Source organism: Eurypyga helias, unplaced genomic scaffold (assembly GCF_000690775.1).
Source record: "Eurypyga helias isolate BGI_N326 unplaced genomic scaffold, ASM69077v1 scaffold1091, whole genome shotgun sequence".
In the NCBI taxonomy this organism is placed as follows: Eukaryota; Metazoa; Chordata; class Aves; order Eurypygiformes; family Eurypygidae; genus Eurypyga; species Eurypyga helias.
Genome location: NW_010231254.1, coordinates 5,744 through 28,346, shown reverse-complemented (window position 1 = coordinate 28,346; position 22,603 = coordinate 5,744). Strand labels below are relative to the sequence as shown.

Here is a 22,603-nt window from a genome sequence, read left to right as displayed (position 1 = left end):
CCTCAATGCCCTCGGGTGGATAAGTGGATACAGTTACTTTCTGTAACTTCCCTCTGCTAGCGTGGGCTTCTGTGAAATTGGGATTGCCATTGGCTCCTCTTGCCCTCACTTCGAGACAGAGTATCTAGCACATCAACATGCCAGTAGGTTGAAAAGCGCGATCCTAAATCCATCCTTTAACAAGGCTTCATCACTCATTACCTCAGCAAAGGCAGCCCTGAGTGTGAGCCTAAACCAAGCTGTAGCACAGCCTGTGCCATACTGTCCCAGTTGTTTGCATGCAATTTCCCTGCTGGGACATCAGAAGGCTGCCACGACACACCAGGACATTTGTTCTGTGCTCAGTCTCCAGCCTCCAAAAGCTGAAACTACAACTGCAACATCAGACATAATCTTACCCTGTCGGCCGTGGGACAGAACATGGCAAAAGTTCCCAAACTTGATCTCTCAGGGCTTCTTCTAACTGAGGCCATATTATTTTTCAGTGAACTCAAGCACACATCTGACACCCTGCCCCCCACAAATTGACCTATGCTGATTTCCAAATGATCTCCCTGTCTGTCCCAGCCCTAATTCCCATCAAATGTCTCATCAGTGCAGGCCAAAACCAAAAACCTGCAGTTTCCTCCAAAACAAAAACTCACCTGTTCACATCAACTTCCAACAAAGCAAATGCATCTAAACCATAGCCCTTCTTTACAGGTACTTAAAAAGACATCTAGCTGTCTTCCTCAACACATTTCACTCAAGATATTCACAGACTCCAGACTTATGACTTAAAAGTAGATAACCAATAGCTCAATATAGAAATTAGAAAAGTATGTCTTAAATATTTATTTTATTTCCCTAAGTCCTCACTTCTTTAATGGAAACCTGTAATTAACCACAAAATATCCAAAGGTGCTCCTATCAGCTCGAGAGGAAATTCAAGCTAGGACATGTTCAACAAAACTGGGCATTTTTTCTGAATGCAAGACTTACCTCTATATTTAGACCACTGCAAAAATATTACTCCTGCAAAGCCAAATCAAACACCACACCTATTACTAGGAAAAAAGGTGTTTTGCAAGCCCAAAATGCACACATGCTAACCTGAGCCCTGGATGAAGTGTCTTTTGAAGGTGGAGACTTAAAGAAAATGCCCTCAGTCCATGCCAGTGCACACCCACAGCTTGGCGTAGCTGTCCTTTACACCAACTTGCTCTGCTGAAGAAAAGGGTGATCCTTCCAGAGGAGACTCGGGGAGCAGCCCCATGAGTGAGCCTGAACTCATCGTAGCCCAAGATAGCTGATTTTGTAAAAGCAACCGACATGTGTTGGAGCACTCAATCAAAGCTCACTTCAGAAAACTGGAGGCTGAAACATACAGCAATAACTTCAAATCTTCCTCAGACGTAAAGCCAGAGCCCCAACATGAAAACTTTTTCTGCCTGTATACTCCTCCCCGCATCACTAAAAACTACCAAATCCCAAACCAAATCCCCAAATAAGTCTTATTTATTCTAAACAGCTCCAAAACATAAGCACCCTCCAAAGTATCCCCCACTTAGAAATCAGGCTGATGAAGGAATGAGGCTGGGGAGAAACTTCGGAAAACAAGGTACCAATTTTAAAGGAGAGACCACCCGAGCACACACACACCATCCTGGGAGTTGCACACTCACTCATCACTTGAGTCTTTTAACTGCTGGGACCAGAGTCCCTTCACAGTCGGCAACTCCACTGAGCCGACGGGTGCCCCTTCTGACTCCTTTAACACACACACACTCTCACTCTCCAGTGCTTCTCTTTTCCTCAGGTTCCCCAGGTTCCCCGCAGCAGTCTCTTGGTTATTGAATCTTATGTATATAAAAAGTCATTTATTCAGATGGTACAGTGGGAAAAAAATGCAAAACCATCTTGAGCTGGGTGCCTCTGGAGAAGGAATTCCTGGGCAATTATACCCTTACAATCCACGTACCCACCCCTCATGCACTCTTCACATTCCTTTCACACACCTTTTTGGTCCGATGGTGATGTGTGGCCTGGAATCTTCTAGCACCTTATTGGATTCTTTCTGTGTCTCCAGGCAGGCTGTTAACTGTTCTCACCTTGTCAAGCTGCAGCTTCTGCTGATGGCTGCAGCCTCCTTGTCTTTTGGTTTGAGCTTCTTGTGCACCTGCTCCCTCTGTCAGACTAAATTTAGGGTAGGCACTACTTAGCAACGACTAAAACACCAGTGCAGTATCAACATTATTCTCATACTAAATCCAAAACACAGCACTGTATCAGCTCCTAGGAAGAAAATTAACTTCATCCCAGCTGAAAACATACCTCAGTGAAAGCTCACAGCTTGCAGCCTAAGGCTTTGGCAAATCTAGCTACTCATGCTAAGTCAGTAATGAACAAACAGTACACCAAATTACTCAACATTGTGCTGTAACCCCTGTGTCCCAGTGCTAAATGACTGACTCTAAGCACCTAGTATTTCTTAACACCAAAATGATAGCCAAGAGCATAGTATGTTAATTACAAAATAAATTAATCCTTCCCACCTGCCTAACAGGATTAAAAACTAGTGTCTGCAAAAGCTTAGCCACCAAATCCATGAAGGATCCCATGCTTCTTTGCAAAGTTGACACGGCAAGGGCATCCCAGCAGATGACCCAAGTCAACCCTAGGCCAAAACAGAGAGGAAAAATGGTGTTGGTGTTGCCAACACAAAGTTCACCTTGCTACCTCTGAGTGAGCCCAAATACTCCTAGTCCTCTCCTGCCTCTCTCCAAGGCCACCATGAATTGGTGGCACCTGACCCAGAAGAGTGGAAGGTGTTGGGGTTTCCCCCACAGACCTCAAAGTGAGGCGAAAATCTGGCTTCAGGCAGGGCCCTCAGCCCCATGACTGGCCACTGCCCCCATGCCATGGACTGGATGAGGGATGAAGGCACAGCACCATAACCCAAGGGGGCACTATCAACCCAGGGACCAACCAGCAGAGCTTATCCTGAGAGAAAGCAGTGGGCTGGGGTGAGGCACATGCACACAGGGCCAAGGGCTCAAGATGGGTTTGCAGACCCTGCAAAGCCCAACACACACAGGCGACTGAGCTGATACAAGCTCACCTGGCCGGACTCCTGCTCTCCATGTTCAGCACCATAATGTTACAGCACTTAGGGCTACATGTGATGCTTAGACTAGGATTAGGTTTGGGATAACTTTTCAGGATGGCATGAGTCCTCAGGTTTAAAAAATAGGGCATCCAGGACACACTGCGGGCTGCAGCCTCGTAAAGACAGCGTGGCTGTTGCAGGTAACAGGGCACAGCCTTTGCCTTGATTTTGCAGAGCCTCAGGACAGAGGTTTAACAGGCTTGCTTTGCTTGAATTTGTCTAGAACTGCTCAAAGCTGTCCTTTTATTTGGTTTAATTTGTTGTTATAACAGCCATTTTTCTAATGGCCGGTCAGCTACACCTAACTTGCTTTGCTTATCTTTGTGCAGTAAACCATAGCTTTTATATAGATATTGGTAACACACAACTGTTACGTGCTGTTACGCTACTATGAAATATTTATGACCTGACCAGAATGATGTAATACAGAGAAATGCAGGCCTGCTAGGAGAGCGAAGGCCCTGAAGGTGGGCTCGCAAGAGGTGGTATAGAGGAGTACAGGCACAGGATGACAACAAATACTGGGCATGGGATAACGCTGAGGGCTGCACGGCTATAACCAGCACACCAGTGATGAGCTAAGGAAGTACAGACCTGGAAGCTGAACAAACCCACCTTAGGAGCAACAAAAAGTGACAAAAATAATAAAGAATGAGTTTCTAACATAGTCAAAATGCACCATATATAATAAATTGAGAAGTAACTTAGAATTGCAGACTGATGGAGAAAGAACAAAGTGCAAAAGGCATTGGTCATGAAAGGTCATAAAAATGACCTTAAATGGATCCTAGAGGAAGAAACCACCAACACCATACTCCTCAGAGTGAAGGACTTGGGATGCTGTCACCTCTCCATGCCGACTCCGCCAGGGCTGAGGCCATTGACCCAGAGGAGCGGTGGAATGATAAGCAGGACACCAGGGGAAAGTGGTAGATCCTAGACAGTGCATGCATAGCAGTTTTATCTGTATTATTATTACTACTACTACTGAAGCTTTCCATAAATAATAATATTCCTATTTTTTTCCTCCTTCTTCCGGTTCTGAACAACAAGCACCAAAAAAAAAAAAAATCAATCTGTATAATAAAAAATTTTTATTAGACTGCTATGACTTCAGCTATACCAACAGTAAATTCTTGGCATCCCCTGCCTTCCCCTCATAAGAAGGTTCTGAACATCACAAGGCTTGTACATGCACATATGTAGTTATGCGAAGAGTGGCAAGGGTTGCTAGACTCTGGCTAAGGCTGGAGTCAGAGTTTGGTTTAAGGTTGGGTTTGTAGGTCAGTTTGAAGGGCTCTTCCAGAAAGCATAGAGCTTGGGCTCCAAAAGGTCGGTCAGGTGTGGCCAAGTTAAACCACTGTCAATCACTGTGATCCCTTCACATCTGCCGCTACATTTTTGCTGGCACCCCCAAGTCTAACAAAAGCATCAGTCCCTGTTCAGTGACCCTGTGCAGAGGCAGAGCTCAGTCACCCATCATGCATCAGCTGACAGCTTAACCTGCCACCACCACCTTTAGCCTATCAGTTGCCTTGGTGTATCCCAAATCCAAGCTGCAGCCAGGCTGCAGGTGAGGATGATGGCTCGGGCTTGCATACGCCCATGACTAGGAGGCTGGAGGTGAGCCTAGCTGGTACTGCCGGCACTCCTGCAGCTTCCTGCCTCCTCTGCTGCTGCTGCCCAAATCTGGAGCTCTGAAGCTCAGCAAAGGCTCATGCTGTGCCAACAGGAGAGGAAAAGGAGAGTAGCTGCCCAGGGAGATAACAAACCAGCTCACTGTCCCCAAAACAGTCTCACCTTACCCTTGGGCTTCCTGCCCTCTGGAGTCTCTGGACTTGGTTTAGGTCTCAGGGAACGCATTACTCTGGATGTTTTTCCTTCCAGTTTGGATACTGGACCATGACAAAGGCTCTTAGGCAACAGAAATAGTTAATTAAGCTGTGAATGGAGTTGTCATGCAACAGGGTCAATATAACTCTTTTGCCTTGGACTCTGGCCCGGGACTGTTGCCTCCACGCAGTCCAGAAGGACACAGTCGAAGTTCAAGCAAACAAAAGATTGTTGGTCTGCTTGGGCAACTGGGAAGAAGAGGAAAGATAAATTAAACTGCCTGGATTATCATAAAAAGATTGATTATTGTTACCAGCATAGGGCAATGATAGAAAGTTTTGCAGTGACAAAAAGAAAGAAAAAATATCTTAAGGGTTTTTTCCATTTTCTTTCAGCTTTGGATGTTTTATCAAATGGTAGTTTTTGCAGAACAAGAGACAATGCTACTCTCATTCAGGAGGTCGGCTTCATTGTGTCTCTCCAGTTAAGCCCACAGCCTATATCCCTCAACACCATAGGAAACCTTTCTGGCAGTTAATCAACTTAACGAGATTCCTGCAAGGATCCCAGCACTTGCTGTTCCCTTGGTGCAATTTTATGATGCCTTGCTTCTAAGGCTGCTGAATTTCTCTTCCTTGCCACGCACTTGCGTGACACAGCTGATCCTGGCACACCTTCAAAAGAAACTCCTGAGCAGCCTTTTGCAACCCCCCAAGGCACATGTGCTCTGAGAGATTAGCAGTGCACTCAGAGGTGCCTGTGAAAGGAGTCTTGCAAACAGACATACTAACAAAGAATTATGGAAACACAATAGGTGGACCTAAACCATCACCTTTATGACCCAACTCCTCTACAGCCAGATGTTTGTTAAAAAAAACCCCTCTGCTGTAGCTAATTAAACCCTTGGCCACAGAGGGAGACAGCAAAGTGCCTTCAGCCTGCAAGCCAGCGCTGGCAAGCATTGGGAAAACACACAAGAACACAAAATCCCCTCCTCTGAACCCTGAACACTTAAGACAGTTCACTAAGAATGAGGGAACCATCCCAAAAACTCCCCTGGACACAGGCCAAGCCCCTGCATGACTCAGAGGCCTGTTATTTCAGCAACAGCAGTGGGATTGAGCCTGAATTTAGGGCCAAGCGGCTTTTGGCCCAGCATGTTTTTTAAAGGCACTGAGTTTTCTTCTGCCTCTCTCCAACTTTCAATTAAAAGCAAAACTGAGGGAGTGGGCTGAGCAGGGTATTTATACCGGCCCTCAGCCCCCACCCAGCCTGTGGCATGCTCTGCACCCCCCATGCTGGGGAGGGAAAAGCTTTGAAGGAAAAAACCACAGCAGCAGCACTTACAAAAGCCAGGTAACCTCATACAGCACATATCTCTGTAATTTTATCTTGGCAAGGAAAGAAACTAATAGATCACCTCAACCTCTTAGGAAACGTTTTGTTCTTCACTGGTCGTGTTGTCTGGCAACAGAGCAGCTCTCTGTTTGGGCTGAGACCTTGGTCTCAGCTGTGTTTTGGCACAGCTATAAAATCCAGCCACAGGTTTTGTCCCACAGAAGGCGGCATTAAGGACTTGAGAAAGGCAGCAGAAGAGAGTTGTCCATTCTTAGCTAAAAATTTGAACAGATTTTTTCAAGAAAAGCATTTCTCAGTGCCAAGTTCTTACGGATGAGGAGATAAGCTCCAGTATTGATTTGTCTGTGAGAGCTTTCCCTGTTCCTAGCATGTATCTATACATACATAGGCAGCCAGATAAACAATTAGGAAGAGATCTAGTTTTTTTTTCCAGCAGCACAGAGCAATAATCCAACTGGGTTTTGGCAATAAGCAACCTTAAGACCCTGATAGCTTAGTATATCTGTTTGCTTTGCTCAGCTTGTTACTTATTTCTAATAAATACTCCATCTCCTTCACAGCTGTGCCTCTGAGAAATGCAGCTACTAGGTTGCAAGAGGCTCAGAGTATAGGTGGAATGAGCAGGTGAAGGTGGCCTTGTTTAATCAGCGCAAGCCCTCTTGTGAGCACAGCCTCACTGGTACAAAGCATCTTTAAACTCCGCAACGGTGCCCATTTTAGAAGGATCAGCCTGGTCAATGCCACAAAGTACCACCAAAACTCTCTGGAGTAAGGATACTCTGGCACCTGAAGAAGTTTTGGCAGCCAGAGCATGGTGGCTTCAGAGAGTACTGGAGCCACAGCATGCAAGGAGTGGGGCACGGAAAGAGTTGTCAGGCACTAGAACAGACTGCTCAGGGAAGTGGTCGAGTCACCATCCCTGGAGGTATTTAAGAGATGAGTTGATGTAGTGCCTAGGCATATAGTTTACAGTATACTTGGCAGTGCCAGGGGGACAGCTGGCCTCAATCTTAAAGGTCTTTTCCAACCAGAAAAATCCTATAAGAAGACGACTGTCACTACCCAAAGGTAACTCCAGAAATCCTCTGCTTTTGAAAATCAGCACCAGCAAAGAGCTGCAGGACACTCAGAAGGTGGCACAAGAAAAGCAAACCTTACTGAGAAAGGTTTCTCAGTTTTCAAATCCACATGCTTTGTCTTTGATGCCCACTGCCTAAAGCAAACCTTGCTTTTGCTTTTACAAATTAAAACCTGTTAAACTTGCATTTACTTTCCTTATTCTTTTCTACTGCCAGCAATTTAAAGAGCCCTGATGAGTCCCAAGCACTATTTCTATTTGACTACAATACTTCTAATCTCTGAAGTGCTTGGTGACATGGTAACTCAGAATATAATTAAAAGCCAAAGGAACTTTTTGATGTGAACTTCAGTATGTGAAATACTACACTTAAAAAAAAAGTTAAGTTATACATTGGCAAACTTTTGTGTTTTACTTTGGAAATCAAATAAAGTTCTGACCTTGTGAAGACACTCAATGTACCCTATGAAACTTTTATTATTAGGGCAGAGATACAAAATGCCTGCACTCTGGCTTGGGAACATTAGATTGCAAGGAGACTCAAACTACTTCATGAAATGGAGAAATCAGGAGGAAGATAACCAGGCTATACAACATATCTTTTGCTAATATCTTAGCCACTTAGAAGTCACTAAAACGTGTTTTGATACTACTTTCTATTTAAAAGACATCTATTTTGTTATGCTCATAGGAGACAAAATGTCATATGCTGAGAAGCTGCTTGAATGGATTTGTGACCTACACAGAGCTGATTTATGCTACAAAATGCTAAAAAATGCCTATGCCTAAGCCAAGATGCTTCTGGAAAGCAGCTATCCTTATTCCAGAGCATTTTAACAGCACTTTGTTGTTTAAACTGGGTTGATCGCTTTAAAATGAACACTGTTGCCTCAGTTTAAAGTTTAATAATAGTTTTAAAATAAAAAATAAAGCATTTTTGATACAGCCATTTGATTTCTGTGGAGATCTTGTTTTCTTCATGATCTCCAAAGTTAACATCCAAGATATGATCAATGAATACTAGAACTTTTAACACTTAAACAACACTATAAAAACCTAGAAGTCGTTTTTCATTGTGTTAAAGTATTACAGTACATTTAATAGCATTACATGAATGGATTTTAAAGTGCAATTATTAACAGCAGGTTTACCCAAAAGACAGAATGACTCGAGTGCAGCGTGCCGGAAGAAACAGCACGCCAAGCTACACAGACTCCCCTTGCTCACTTTGAAGTAACGCTTCATACCAAAACATAGCCCATCACAATGCTCATGCATGGTGTCACATTTTGTGCTCAGTTTCAAGATGAAGTTTGTAGTCTTACTTCATTCCATACTCGAGTTTTACTAGCTAAACTACTAGAACAATTAAAAAACCCCAATACTGGCATGTACAAATCTGTATTTATAAAGGGATTTAGAATCATCCATTTGCCTGCAAGCCCCATTACTGATACCCTTTTCAGCAGTGTTCTTGGAACCACTGAGCAGACCCAACAAGATCAGACTATGTTTGCACTAGGTATTTTACACAAGAGAGTGAAGTCCCTGCAGGGATGGGTTTAAAATATGTGAATTTTTAAAGGACAAAAAAAAATACAGTTTAGTGTTTGTTATTGTTAACCCTATGTTTTGGTTTGGGGTTTTGTTTTAATTCAAATCAGTGGTTGGAAGTAAAGCGGCCATCTATTTTTAAGGGATTCCTAATGACCTCGTGCCAGCTTCAAGAACAAACCAGAAGGCATGGAAGCGTGCGACAAGTCTGGAGCGGTATTCTTGTGCTTCATGCAAACCAGAAGCGAGGACCAGCAGAAACCAGTGAGGTCGCGCCTACAGCAATGATGCAGACCCATCCAAGCTCACTCTAAACTAGGGCAGAGTTCACTCAGGCTGTAACTTTGTCCAAGAACCAGGATAAATATTCAAGCAGTTAATCTGTTCCAGTAGAAAAAACAGTGCTGGATTCAGTGGAGAGAAGAAAGTGGCTCTGTGGTTTAGCAGTTAGGGCCCAGAGCTCAGAAAGAAAATCCTGGATGATAGTCCTTGCTTCAGAGGCTATTTCTGTTTTCTCCAGCAACAGTTCCTGCTCTCTCCCACCAGCTGACACTTAACTGTGGACACTGACTTGCTGTATGAAGAAGCATAATTTGTTGTGAAGAGTATGATCCTGTCCTTGGGGCTTATGTGTGATCCGAGATACCAGCCTATACCAAGACTCTAATGGGACCTCGAGGCACAAAGGTCTTGTTTGGTCAGACTTACACACCTACTAGACATTCAGCTTCTCAAGCATGTGATTGCATGTCCTTCAGCAAAGGTTCAATAAAGTATCTTGCATGCAACTAATACTAAGAGCAGCCCACCATGAGATCTGCCAGGGAGCAGCCGGTTGCCTTTAAATCTACAAACCCTGGCTTGTATTCCAGTAACTTGTTCACCAGTTCACTTGTCCAGGTCTGCAGATCTCACCATGACAACAAAATTATGTAATAACCTGTATTACTCAAGTGTCTTTGTTACTTCAACAGGGTCAAAAAGTAGTTCTACAGAATTGCCTAAAATAAACCAAGATTTTCTCATCCTAATCCTGGAAGCGGTGACTGCTTGAACACCAACTCCCCTTTATTAGTCATACATTGCTTGTCCTCCTTAGGCTGATGCAGATGGGTCCAGATAAATACAGAGGTTGGGACTCCATTCAGTTTACAAAAGGACATACCTAACAATTTCCTGTTACCAGCCCACCACCCTGCAGGCTTCTAAGCAGCAGGATAAGCTCTTTCATGTCCACCCACTGTATCTACATAGACAATATAGCCATCATGCTTTTAAGGACATCCCTACAAGCCATGTTTAGACGAGTCACACTAAAAGCATTAACTGGCTTCAGAAAACTAACAACAGTGTGACAGGAGAGTGACCCTTCCTTATGTTCAAGAAGCCATACAGGAAAGCACTCTCGTTGCTTGGCTTACTTTTTCTCTGTAACCACCCCCTCCTAGACCTTGAAGCAGTTTCTAGAAAATGTTCTATTTAAACAGACATTTCCCCACAGCTGACATGCAAAACCATTGTCATTTCAAACAAAACAAGGCTGTATTTAACCAGGACCCAAGTATGTGGAACTACAGAGATAATGTGGAGTACTCTCACCCTGCAAGAGGATCAGAGTCAAATAGTTTTATCTGCAGACCAGTATTTATGGAAAAAGGAGAGATTTCTGTCATAACTGTGCTGCTGGGTACTGCTCCTGAACCCTGGGGGTCCATGTGAGTTCTGTGGTGTTCTGTCTGGAGATACCAGAACCCTTTCCCTAAGGTTTTCCTGCGTATAACTCTTCCTGCCTTACAGTGCTACTTTTCTCTCAGTGAGCATAACTGACAAGGTCTTGCAGTACACTCTCTGCCTAAGTACAGTAAACTAAGACACAGGCACAGAAATTATACTACACAGGATGAGAGTCAAACATCTTTTCTTTATACATGAGACTCTGCAGTGCAATCAGGTCCACATAATCATGGAATGGTTTGGATTGGAAGGGACCTTAAAGACTACCTAGTTCCAAGCCCCCTGCCATGGGCAGGGACACCTTCCACTAGACCAGGTTGCTCACAGCCTCATCCAGCCTGGCCTTGAACACTTCCAGGGATGGGGCATCCACAGCTTCTCTGGGCAACCTGTTCCAGTGCCTCACTACCCTCTCCATAAAGTCCATTCTGAGCTCTGTTTTGGCAGCCAAGAGAGACCAGTAGTTGCATTGTATGTCAACAGTATAAGAAAGATGCAAAAAAAAAAGTTGTCCAGGGTTGCTTTATGCACTCTTACATGTAAGAAGATTAAGAACAAGTCTAACTAGTTTTCAGAAACAGCAGAAAATCCAGCATTAATCATCTACCAAGACGCAATGTTCCAACATTTCTCATGAAGTCATGTGCTTGTCTGTCCACCTACTTAAAAGTGAGGTAAATAAAACTCCAAATATTTCAACACAAATTAATCCTAAGAAAGAATGTTAAATAGTATGAAAGGAAAATAAAAATCAAATGTATGAACCATTAGTTACCAGCTTCACGTCAGACATGGCCAGGCTTCGGAGCTAAGCATACAGGAGTATGAGCTTCCTCACCTCCTTGTTCCTTCTATGCCATTTCTGAAATCCTTTTCTATATTCAGAAGAAAATGTTGTAGTATTATTAGTGTTCTACATGTTTTGTATGATACTTTGATACAGCTCATTCATCCTCACAGAGTTTTGGTTAATAAACTTCATTACCAGCCTTGCAGAAAATACAGTAACAGTTTTGCTCAAAATGGCCAAGAATTTATAGACATTCATTTACCCTCAGTAATCAAGCATTCAGACAATAAAAATGGTACTTTTTTTTTTGCCTCTTAAGAAAATTTATCAGCTTCCATACCAGCTTACGCCAGTTCTTCTCCAGGATTCTGCAAAACCCTGACTGCAGCACACCGTTCAGCATTACAGAGAGGCACTGGACTTGTGTGCCACAGCAAGCGAGCCAGAGAAAGGGCCAGCATACTGTTTTTCTCTCCCCACAGCAGAGAGAGCAAGCGAACAAGTTGTGTTGGCATTACTCCACAGACATCAAGAGGAAGCCAAGGCCACCTCCATTTACGGGAACTCTCTTACCATTACGTGTTCTTGTGAACAACAGGGGATAGAAAAACGCATTTACGGGAACTCTCTTACCATTATGTGTTCTTGTGAACAGGGGATAGAAAAACAGCCAAAAACTCAACGTTCAAGTAACTTATTTCAGGATTTAAAGGCAGTATAAATATTGTGAGATTGTACGAGTAAACAGCATAAGACAACATCTGAGTTAAAGCGTTCACCACCAAAACCAGCTTCTCCAAACAAAAAAAAATTAGTATTAAAGCAAACTAGCAGACAATTAGAGCAAATACCTTCAGACAGTATCTGAGGACAAAGGCTTTTGTCCTGAGAATAAAGCAGACTCTCCATTCTTTTTGCTATCGTACTGTAAAAACACTGACCACCCTTAATTCATTTGAATAGTTTTTCAATAGCATAGTCATTCATTCCTCACCACACCCACGCACCTTTTCTCTGCCTCTCATATTCATCATCAAAAGCCAGTCAAATAAAAACTCGCCATGTGACACCCGATGAGAAGCTCCTCTAACCTTTGAGTATTAATTAGGCTTACGATCTTCCTTTTTATTTTTTGAGTTTACATTTAAAAACCTGAAACAGTCATGCCCACCTCTGAGGAACAGCTTACACCAGCACTGGTGGAAGGGAACAGGAATAGAGCAACAAGAAGCAACACGCTATGAGCACCTACATTAGCTTTTTAAAGTTGTATCAGTTTTTAAGCACTGCCTACCCATCTTCACATTTCTGGTTCACATTGTGGAAATTCCCTGTGCATGCCAGACAGACTTAGAGGGAACTGAGCTTGCATAGGTACTCCAGGGGATTGCATAATGCACTCCAGTCCCCAGTGAACATCCAGTATATGGGACCCAAACAGAAACATGCCCTAACTAAAACTCCCAAAACATACACAGCATGGAAAAAAGGCCTTGTACAAGCATTTTGCCTTATGGACACCATGTCTGACAATACAAATATTGTTAGTCCAGTCAAATTCTTAACAAAAGAAAAAGATATGAAAGGTTAAACTTTCTAAAGTTGAGGATGGTTGTTCTTTTACTTCATCTAGACATGTGAATTTAAATGTTACATTAAAAACAAGCAAAAGGTTTAGTAATTATATTTGATTTCCAAGTCTAAATACCACCTCCGAATTAACACATCCTTCTCAAAGATTATCTGTAAGGTGTTGATGAAGCCTAAATTTTAAACACAGCTTCCCCAGCATCACAGGAAGAGCTAGGACAAGAACAAGACAAAATAAGTTAAGTGCTAGACACAAACCCAAACACTGCCATTTAGACTGCAGGTTAAAATCTCCAAGGTAAAGAAGTTGATGGGATATACTTGTAAGTGCACATGCAGCTATCTATGAACCAAGTCTGACAGAACACATGAACGCAGACGTAAGAGAAACACTTTCACTGTTGAAGCTACACAAAATATACTTATTTGCTGTAGCAGTAAAGGCATTCCCACAAAAGGAATCCCTTAAGGAATTCTGAAAGGAATCCTGCATTGACATATTCTTACATATGCACCAGACAACCTCCTGAAGTTACAACGCTTCCGCTCCCCCACTTTAAAACCTCATATTTACAGTGTACTACCCGAGTTTGACTTGACCCAGGACCTAAACTGCGTGCATCTTCCCTGGTCCTGCCACGAGACAGTCCTTGGAACAGTGCTTCAAGTCCTGATGAATGCCAGAGAGGCAGAGCTTGCAAGGCCAAACCACTGCTAAGTCACTAGTTGGTGTCCAGGTCATGGTGATGAAAATGCTTATCTATGCCAACAGCTCCATATTACACCTTCCCACTTTTTACATGCAGCTTCTCTGTTTAAAGGACATATCTTTATTTTCAGGATGCAAGCAGGTACTTCTGGTCCCGATGTGCAAGAGCATCCCTTCCAAGGCCTTCAGAAAAGTCCGAAATTAATTTGAGCCAGCAAGAGTAAGCAATTAAACTTTTATTTATGATCATTTACAAATTACTAAAAATATTCACCACAAAATGCAAACTTCGAGTTATCTTGTATTTAGCAGTGAAAATAATAATCTTTTTCATAGTAAAGCACCAAGGAGCATGTAAGTCAGGAATAGACTCCACATGATCAGTTTCTCCTCTCACAATGTACATGACAAAGTTGAAAGTTTTATAAAAGTCTAAAAGTTCCAGAACAAATTCTAGAGTTACCTGAGTGCTTGGCAGGAACAGTATTATTTAGTAGCAGTTACATTATCTGTAGTGGAATTTACACAGCACTTTTTTCTGTCTTTTTTGGCAGAAAAGAGCTGCTTTTCACAAAAAAGTGACACACAGTTGGGCCAAACACTGGGTTTCATATTTCAACTGAATTTTTCAATGAGAGCAAAACAGAACAGTTTACCAGTAGGAGAATCTAAACTGTAAGAGCAGATATCAAGAGAGAAAGAAATAAAGAAATCAGGTCATTATAGCCTGATTGGTAGGGCCCCGCTGCTTACAGGCACCTTTACCAACTACTCCACTCAGCTTTTTCCGTAACATTTTATTAGCATTTCATTCAAACACACCACATTTAAGACAACATGTCCTTAAGTGAAGTTGTATACATGGATAAATACATGTACACAGTTTTGGTAGTCATTTAAAGCTGGTAAAATTTACATGTAAAGAAGAGTCCTATGGACTCCATTAGATATCAAAGAAATAACTAGAATCAGGTTGTTACATACAAAATTTTCTAACATAAACCAATACAGCTATCAAATGATTAATTAAGATAAAACTGTTATACAAAAAGAGAAATGCTGCCTTTTTAATCACTTCAGAACAGCAAATAAGAAGGCAGTATTAAGAAAAGTGCACAGCAGAAAAGAATTGTTCAGTGTTTTGAAAAAGGTGAATTTTTCTTCAGACATCAGGCTTTTGTCTAGAAACAAATCAGGTTAGGATTGCTTATATTCTCTCTCACATCAGTCTCTTCTTGCACTAGTTCTCAGTAAGGCGCTTACTCTGACATGTAGGAATGATACATCAGAGCCACAATAGTTGCTGCTATTGCCGGGATCACCCAGTTGGACCATGAACTACAAGAGAGTTTGAGACAGAAGTTTAGGAAGTGTCAACCAGCACGTTTTAAAAACAAAGTCATTTCTTAAAGAAGGCTTTCCTCCCTGCCACCACAAATATTTAAAAGCTTGGGCAACAGAACACCTGGGATGGCCAGTAATATTCTAGCCAAGTAAAAAAGCCATTTAAGTATCAACATCACATGACGCTTTCATACATGCAAGCTCCCCATTCAGATGGGCATGGAGCAGTTCTTTGAGGCTTCAGCAATAGGGTGTTGTCAGCAGGATATAACTTTATATAAAGTTTGATTCAGTGGTGTTCCAAATGTTTTTTCCACTCCTCTCAATTCTGATAGCTTTTCCTTCTTACAGACACAGTCCTTTCATTTCTTAGATACAACAGCTGTAGCACATTTTAACAGCAAGGCATCAATGTCAGCAAAATCAAAGTCATCAATGGCACCAAGCACCTTCCATTCACCTGACAGCCTCCAGAAACCAAGGCTTGTGTGACATAAACCATTTGGTAGAGACTGGTACATATCAAATGTGAGATAAAATCCAGACAAGCAGCTAGCATGTTTGTGAAGTGGTGCACAGATGCCAACTTGGACTTCGCATAGAACAGAAGTTTTCATGCACCGTTCTCTGACATCTAAGCTTCCAGCTATTCAGCTTCCTAAGCTTCAGAAACATAATTACGAGGAACTTTTAAGTTTGACATGAGGTGTCATACTATACCTGGAATTAGACTGAACAGTGGTAATTAGAGTTTCCTGGAAAGCAAAGCATAAAGAATTATTTACATCAGGCAAACATCCCTCTCCATCTTAACTAGCACCTCAGTTTCTCAAAACTAAGTGGGACTAATCTGAAACCAACTCAGTGCATTGCATTTGGAAAGCGTTTTCTCAGATTTCCTATAAAAGACTGTTGTGTTAGAAGCTAGCTAGCAGCAGTTTCTGTAGTCAACATTGCATCAGAAGTTATTAAAAAAAATACCACAAGGAATTTTGCTGCAAATTTTTCATGAAACTAACTTCAACCTCAGGTTACATTTGAAAAGTTTTAGGCACTTATAAGACAAAGATACTTTACTTGCCTAAAATTTAATTGAAAAGACTCTGAATTAAATACATAAATACATCTTACATGGAACATACGTGAAGAAAGCTACTAGTTTACAGTCACAAGGCTTATTAAACTTTGGTTCTTTCACAACCTGAAATGCCACAAAACCCTGTCAAGTTACTATAGTTGTTTCTGATACTGAGTAGGACTTCTCATTCAGTTTCCATAGAAAAATCAGCACCACAAGATCAAATCCCAGTTGGGTACACGTAGACAATTCATATGAAGACTTATTTATCTGAATACTGCTAATTGCACATAGCCCTAAACACATTCAGAAGATCCTTGTGTTAAAACTGTACTTGAATTTAGTAGCACAAGATCCATCACTGAAAAATTAATTGCTTCAGCATCAGAATACTTGCAATTTGTTTGAAGAAAAAAAGATTCTAACATCCTCTCATAGGTTCAAACAGGCTACTTTTTCAAACCCCCAAATCATCATAGGTTTACATGTGACAAATACCATATTTAAAAGAATAAGACTCAGGTGATTACATCTATATTGGTCTTGTGAACACCTCCATGACAAACTAACCCCAAAGCCAAACAGCATGGAACAGCTTGTGCCCCACTATCAAGGCTAACACCTTGTACCACAGACTTGCCACATCCAGGGCTGGGGGATGGTTCCCTCCCACACCAAGACAGTAACAATATGGCCCGGCTCATCAAACCCTATTTTTTAAACAGTGTGACACTGGACATGTACACTGAGGGTACTTTAAATACACTGCAAGGACGGGAAGAGCATTTGAAAGCTCAAAGCCTTCTGACGGCTCCTAGAGAGCCAGGGCAAGGGCCTAACCTGACACACTACACATCCGGGGCAATGCAAAGTGAAACAGCCTTATCAGCTATGCCCACACATCCAGCTGGGCAGAAGCACACCAGCTTCCTTCCGGAATGATCAATACACATGCGTAGTGTACATAACTATGATCAACACTAGAACAAGGGAATAAGCCAAATAGGGAGTGCAGTAAAGAGTCATTTAGAGACATCTTAACTCCCAACTGACCACATTTTGGCCAAACTAATACTCTAAGTACCTCAGTTGAGTAAATTCCTGTGAGCTTAACCATGGGATTATAAGCTACAACTTGCACTGGGCAGTCTGTTGCTCAGTTGCATTCATGGCTGCTCTTAGAGCTTAAGTGTACACTGCCCTGAATGTCAAAATACGTCTAATAGGAGCTGTTATTTTTGGTGGAAAGAAGCTCTGAATTCCAGTCACCACTCCATTTCTTATTTTTAGTAGTATATAGTCCTTAATAATAAAATTAGTAGTGAGCATTTCAGTATATATACATATACATACTTTAACTTTCTTTCCTTTGACTTATTCATGTTACTGGAAGATCTTTCAAAGGTGCTACTTTTCAGAAACAACCTCTCAAGCAGCAAGAGTGAGATCTTATTCCTACTACACTTAACCTAAAAAATAATCTTCAACTATTTCTTAAGTGCACTGTTGTACTGTTAAAGCCAGCCTTGAGCAAACATCCTATCCTCTATTCATGCAGCAGCAGAAACTGTACAAATTATTCCCTTTTGCACCTGCTCCTTTAAGGGACATCTGTATTTGGAGTTTGATACTTGAACACCAACACAGCTTTGTTAAAGATAATGGAAAAAAAACAGTAAGTGCAATATGACATTGGCAGCACACTCAATCTACTGAAACAATCAGTAAGCAAGCCATATTTTCATCTAGAAAAAGTGTTCACAATTACAAATTAAATGATCTATAATACAGCAATCAAATGCTTCTGCAGTCTCTACTACTTTTACCCATATATTATTTGTGGTGGAAAAAATGCAATTCTTATTAGTTTAATCCATTCTGTCTATAAACTGAAATTTTTTTGTTTAACAGAATACTAGAAAGCCATTGATTCTAGATTCACCCTCTTGCTATAGTGTAACAACATCACACTTGGGAACCTCTTGGTTCAAACCAACACAAACTAGAGAAAAGCAAACAGGAAAATAAACCCGTTCATCTTGCTTCACCTTGAGACTTATGTCCTGAAACACTACACTTAAATCAAGCTGAATTATTTTTGCTTCTGGAGGTATACCATTTACAGACAGACACCATCCCTAATGCCTAAAAGAAACCATTTAGCATTTCAAGAAACACACTTACGGTCGGTTTCTGAAGCTTCCCTCTATCATCCTGCAAGAAAACAAGCAAAAGACCCAACATTTAGATGAAACCCCAAAGCATTCAAATAACATTTATCTCCAAATTCAGTTTGCAATCCTCTTCTGTTAATGTGTACCTATTTTTACCTAGCAGACAAACTCAAAGGAGTAGATGTCAATGTATGATTTTGAACTACCATAAACATGACCACTTCCTTAAATCATACTTCCCAGTGTACAGCAAAGTAGTGAAACCTGAGTCTCCACTATATTTCATTCTTTCTCATGCCCATGTTTTTGCATTTCCTTTGTCTCTAAGCAGTACACACAACCTCAGCTTATACACTGACTACAATCATATTAGTTTACTTTTAACTAGTCTACTCATGATACTGGGCAAAGTCATCTACCTAGTTCTGGTCCAGTGTCCAGTACAAAGGACCCAAATTCTACGGATCTTCCATAAACTCGAATTAAAAAAAAGTCACATCCACTACAAAAAAGCCTACCAGTATATAATCTCGACGGTGCTGTATTTAAACTGTGAAGCTCTTTGTTTGGCAAGAGTCTGTTTTCATTTGATGTGAAACAAAGAGCTGGACTACAAGCCAGGTTAAAGAACAACTTTACTGCTATCAGCTGCCATCTGAAATAGATGGTATCCCTGCAAAGTGACAAATATGCATCAGAGATTAATTATTTCTTAAGTAAAGCTACTCTCAGCTTCATTTAAGGTCCCAAGACAGGACCAAGAGGTCCTTACTGTAAATAACACTGATATTTACCCTAAATGCAAGACAACACACACAAAACAGAAGAAAGAAGAGGCAGGGATGGACAATAAAGCAGAAGACACACTAGCAGCCTAAGTCTCTAACAAGTGGTTTTCAATATTAGGATGCAGGAGAGCTTAAAATAAGGCCTATCTGAAGGAAGACAGGACAGCAGCTCTGTAGCTATAAAGAAATCCTTCAAAGCTTGAGGCAGCAGAAAGGTGCTTGTTAGGAGTACAGGAAACAGTAAGGACAGTATAGAAAAGAGGAAGTGACAGATGATCTGTTGGGAACTGATCATGAACAACCCTAACAACTACAAGTAGGGAACAGTGATATAGCACACAATAGGGGCACCCAGAAAGGGTATCAAAGAGCATCAAAATCTGTAGTTTGACAGAGCATCAAACTACAAGTTGCTTAGAGTAGCCATTTTCTAAGCATACATATCAAGAGCCAGGATTGTACTTCTAGATCTACATGGAAGCCTGGCATATATATTTACAGTGATGAAAGAATAAAGGCGGTTGTTAGTAACCACTCTACATACTGACACGAGAAGAGGTTCTTTCTGACATGGAACCTTCAGGTGTTAGAGTCTCATTATAAAGCTCAAAGGGTACACCAAATCCAGCATGATTCCATATTCAGTTTATTCATGAACTTCTGCTTTGAAATATTTCAAAGCAGAAAACTTTCAGATGTGGCTATCCTTATGCTATGCTAACCAAATCCCTTCACAATGGGGGAACTTATCTCTAGTCCAGGTCCATCCATAAACAGCTGCAGGGCTTGCATCCAACCAAACTAGCAGCTCTCCTTTATTTTAAGGTAAATTATCAGAGAAATAACTAGATGTAAAACCACTACAGTAAACAGCAAGTACTGGTACTTTCACATACTCACCGGATGAAGTTCCCCAACAATAAAGCTTTCTGACAGTGTCCTTGCATCTGTGGAATGACCAACATCTTCAAAGTTCTCAGTAGCATCACCCCCAGCTTGCTCCCTGAGGACCTCTTCACCACCTGGATGCTGCAATTTTTAATGAGTTTGAATTTGTTAGTGAAAAGTACTCCACATTTTAAAAATGGAAATTCATTTCTAAAAATTAGCTAAACTGTCCCTGCAAAATCAGCTGCTAGACTTCAGAGCAAACATAAGCCCCTCTGGATGACTAAAGCACTTCATGTATTCTCTGAAGCCGACACCACCAGTAACAGAGCAGTAAGAGGCATTAAGCCTAACAACCAGCATTTAGAACATTAGGAGAATCAGTCAGCCTTGATAGCCCAACTATTATCTGAAGTTACATTCCATGTTCTCACTTCTACAGTAAATGCATGTTTATACAAATAATCCTTTATACAGCAAAAGGATAGAAGTTAAAACCTGTAAGTTGCAGCAAGACCATTCCAGGTGGATATAGCAAAAAGACGTTCACACAAAAAGCAATCAAGCACTGAAACAGGTTGGCATGGGAGCATGCAGAATTCCCATTCTTTGGGGTTGCCTAGGCAGGGCGCTACAGAACCTGACCCGCAAGTTAATCCTAGTTTGAACTGAGGGTTGGACCAGATAACCATACAATAGTTTATTTTGGAAAGGACCCTTGAAGGTTAGCTAGTAAGACAGCTACTTTGGAACCGCTTAAGCACAATTCAAAGCTCATAGGGGACTCTAAAATAGCCATTTGTTTCAGTAGACTACAGAATCCCAAAGCCATGCTGCTGATAAAACCCTTGAGATGTTATAGAAGTTGCCTCACAGTGTTTCTTAATACCTCAGGCTAAATCCCTGTTCTCCATTGACTTTTATTCTTCCCCAGGATGCACTTTTGGGATTGCATGCAGTTTGTCATTTCCATCCATTAAATAACTCTGTAGGTATTGCAAGATATATCACACCTTCTGGTTCAGTGAATTTTCTCAGCTTCAAATTACTCATTTATATAACAGACAAGTAACAAGCCATAGAAATTCACCACTCAACTTCTAAGAAGGAAACAACTACCTAAACACCATGAATGATTCTGTAAGCAACCTGAAAACTCTTTATTGCTACTGCTTTGGATTACGGCATCCATGAAATAAATTCCAAAACTTCACTAGCGACAGAACCATAGAATCTTGTAGGTTGGAAACATGATTAAGATCATCAAGTCCAACCATTAACCCAGCACCACCAAGACCACCACTAAACCATGTCCCTAAGCACCTCATCCACACTTCTTAATACCTCCAGGAATGGTGACTCAACCACCTCCCTGGGCAGCCCGTTCCAATGCCTGACAGCCCTTTCAGTGAAGAAATCTTTCCTAATATCCAGTCTAAACCTCCTCTGGCACAACTTGAAGGTGTTTCCTCTTGTCTTATCACTTGTGACTTGGGAGAAGAGACTGACACCCACCTGGCTACAACCTCCTTTCAGGTAGTTGTGGAGGGCAATAACGTCTCCCCTCAGCCTCCTCTTCTCCAGCCTAAACACCCCCAGTTCCCTCAGACATTCCTCACAGGACTTGCGCTTCAGACCCTTCCCCAGCTCCATTGCCCTTCTCTGGACATGCTCCAGCACCTCAGTGTACTTCTTGTAGTGAGGGGTAAAAGCTTGAAGCTTTTGGAGCCTCAATTCCATTTTTAAATGTTTCTGACTACAGGATCTTAAAGTTATAAGAACAGGCTAGAGTTCTGCTACTCAGGGTCATCTTGCCTGCAGTACAGCCAAACAGAAAAGCTGTGCTTGGCCAGTAGATGAAAGAAGTGGCATAAACATTTCCACTAGTCAAGGCAATTCAGGTTAGCATTTACTTCAAATCCACCATGTTAACCTCCTATTAATCCTTCTCTTCCAAAAGAAATAAGACTTGTTCATACAGATCAGGAAGACAATTACTACCAGTTTTCAGTAGTCACAGAACTCCAAAACTTGAACATTTGTATTAAAGGCAGACATTTTAATAGATTAGTAAGTTAAGCTTAAAAACACACCACACCCCCAACACAAACAATTCAACACTTTTTTTTAAATAGCCAAGATATCACAGCTAGAAGGTTTAGCGAACCCTACCATGACTAAGCAAAAGCAAGATTAAGCAATTGATAGACAGATTAGGCATAGCAGTTGAGCCAAAAGAGGTTAGGAGAGTGCATGCAGAGTAAAGATTATGCAAGCAGACGTGCAAATACAGCATGCTGACCAAAATCCTGCCCTTGAATACATCCTGATAATTAGAGAAAGGACTGCACAAAAGTTGAAGGTTCACTAAAGTTCAGTGCCTTGACGTGTACAGTACATTTAAGAAGCTGAATTCAGCTCTGACAGGCTCTCCCAGATATTGCCACAAGTAAGTATTCGAAAGAATTCCTTCAGCAACATGGGGTTTGGGGTGGCTTTTTTTTTAAAAAAACCCCACCATGTTAAAGAACTGAAC

General features: G+C 41.6%; 1 protein-coding gene across 1 annotated transcript; it reads right to left on the bottom strand.

Annotated features, from left to right (window-relative positions):
* Positions 1–14,676: 14,676 nt before the first annotated feature.
* On the bottom strand, positions 14,677–20,208 carry LOC104516592 (cytochrome b5; the record flags this gene model as incomplete). The annotated part of the gene is made up of 4 exons (XM_010160971.1): positions 14,677–15,133; positions 15,860–15,894; positions 18,402–18,431; positions 20,080–20,208. Coding segments are annotated over 4 exons (273 nt in total), but the record flags the coding sequence as incomplete, so codon positions are not given.
* Between the last annotated feature and the right edge of the window lie 2,395 nt (positions 20,209–22,603).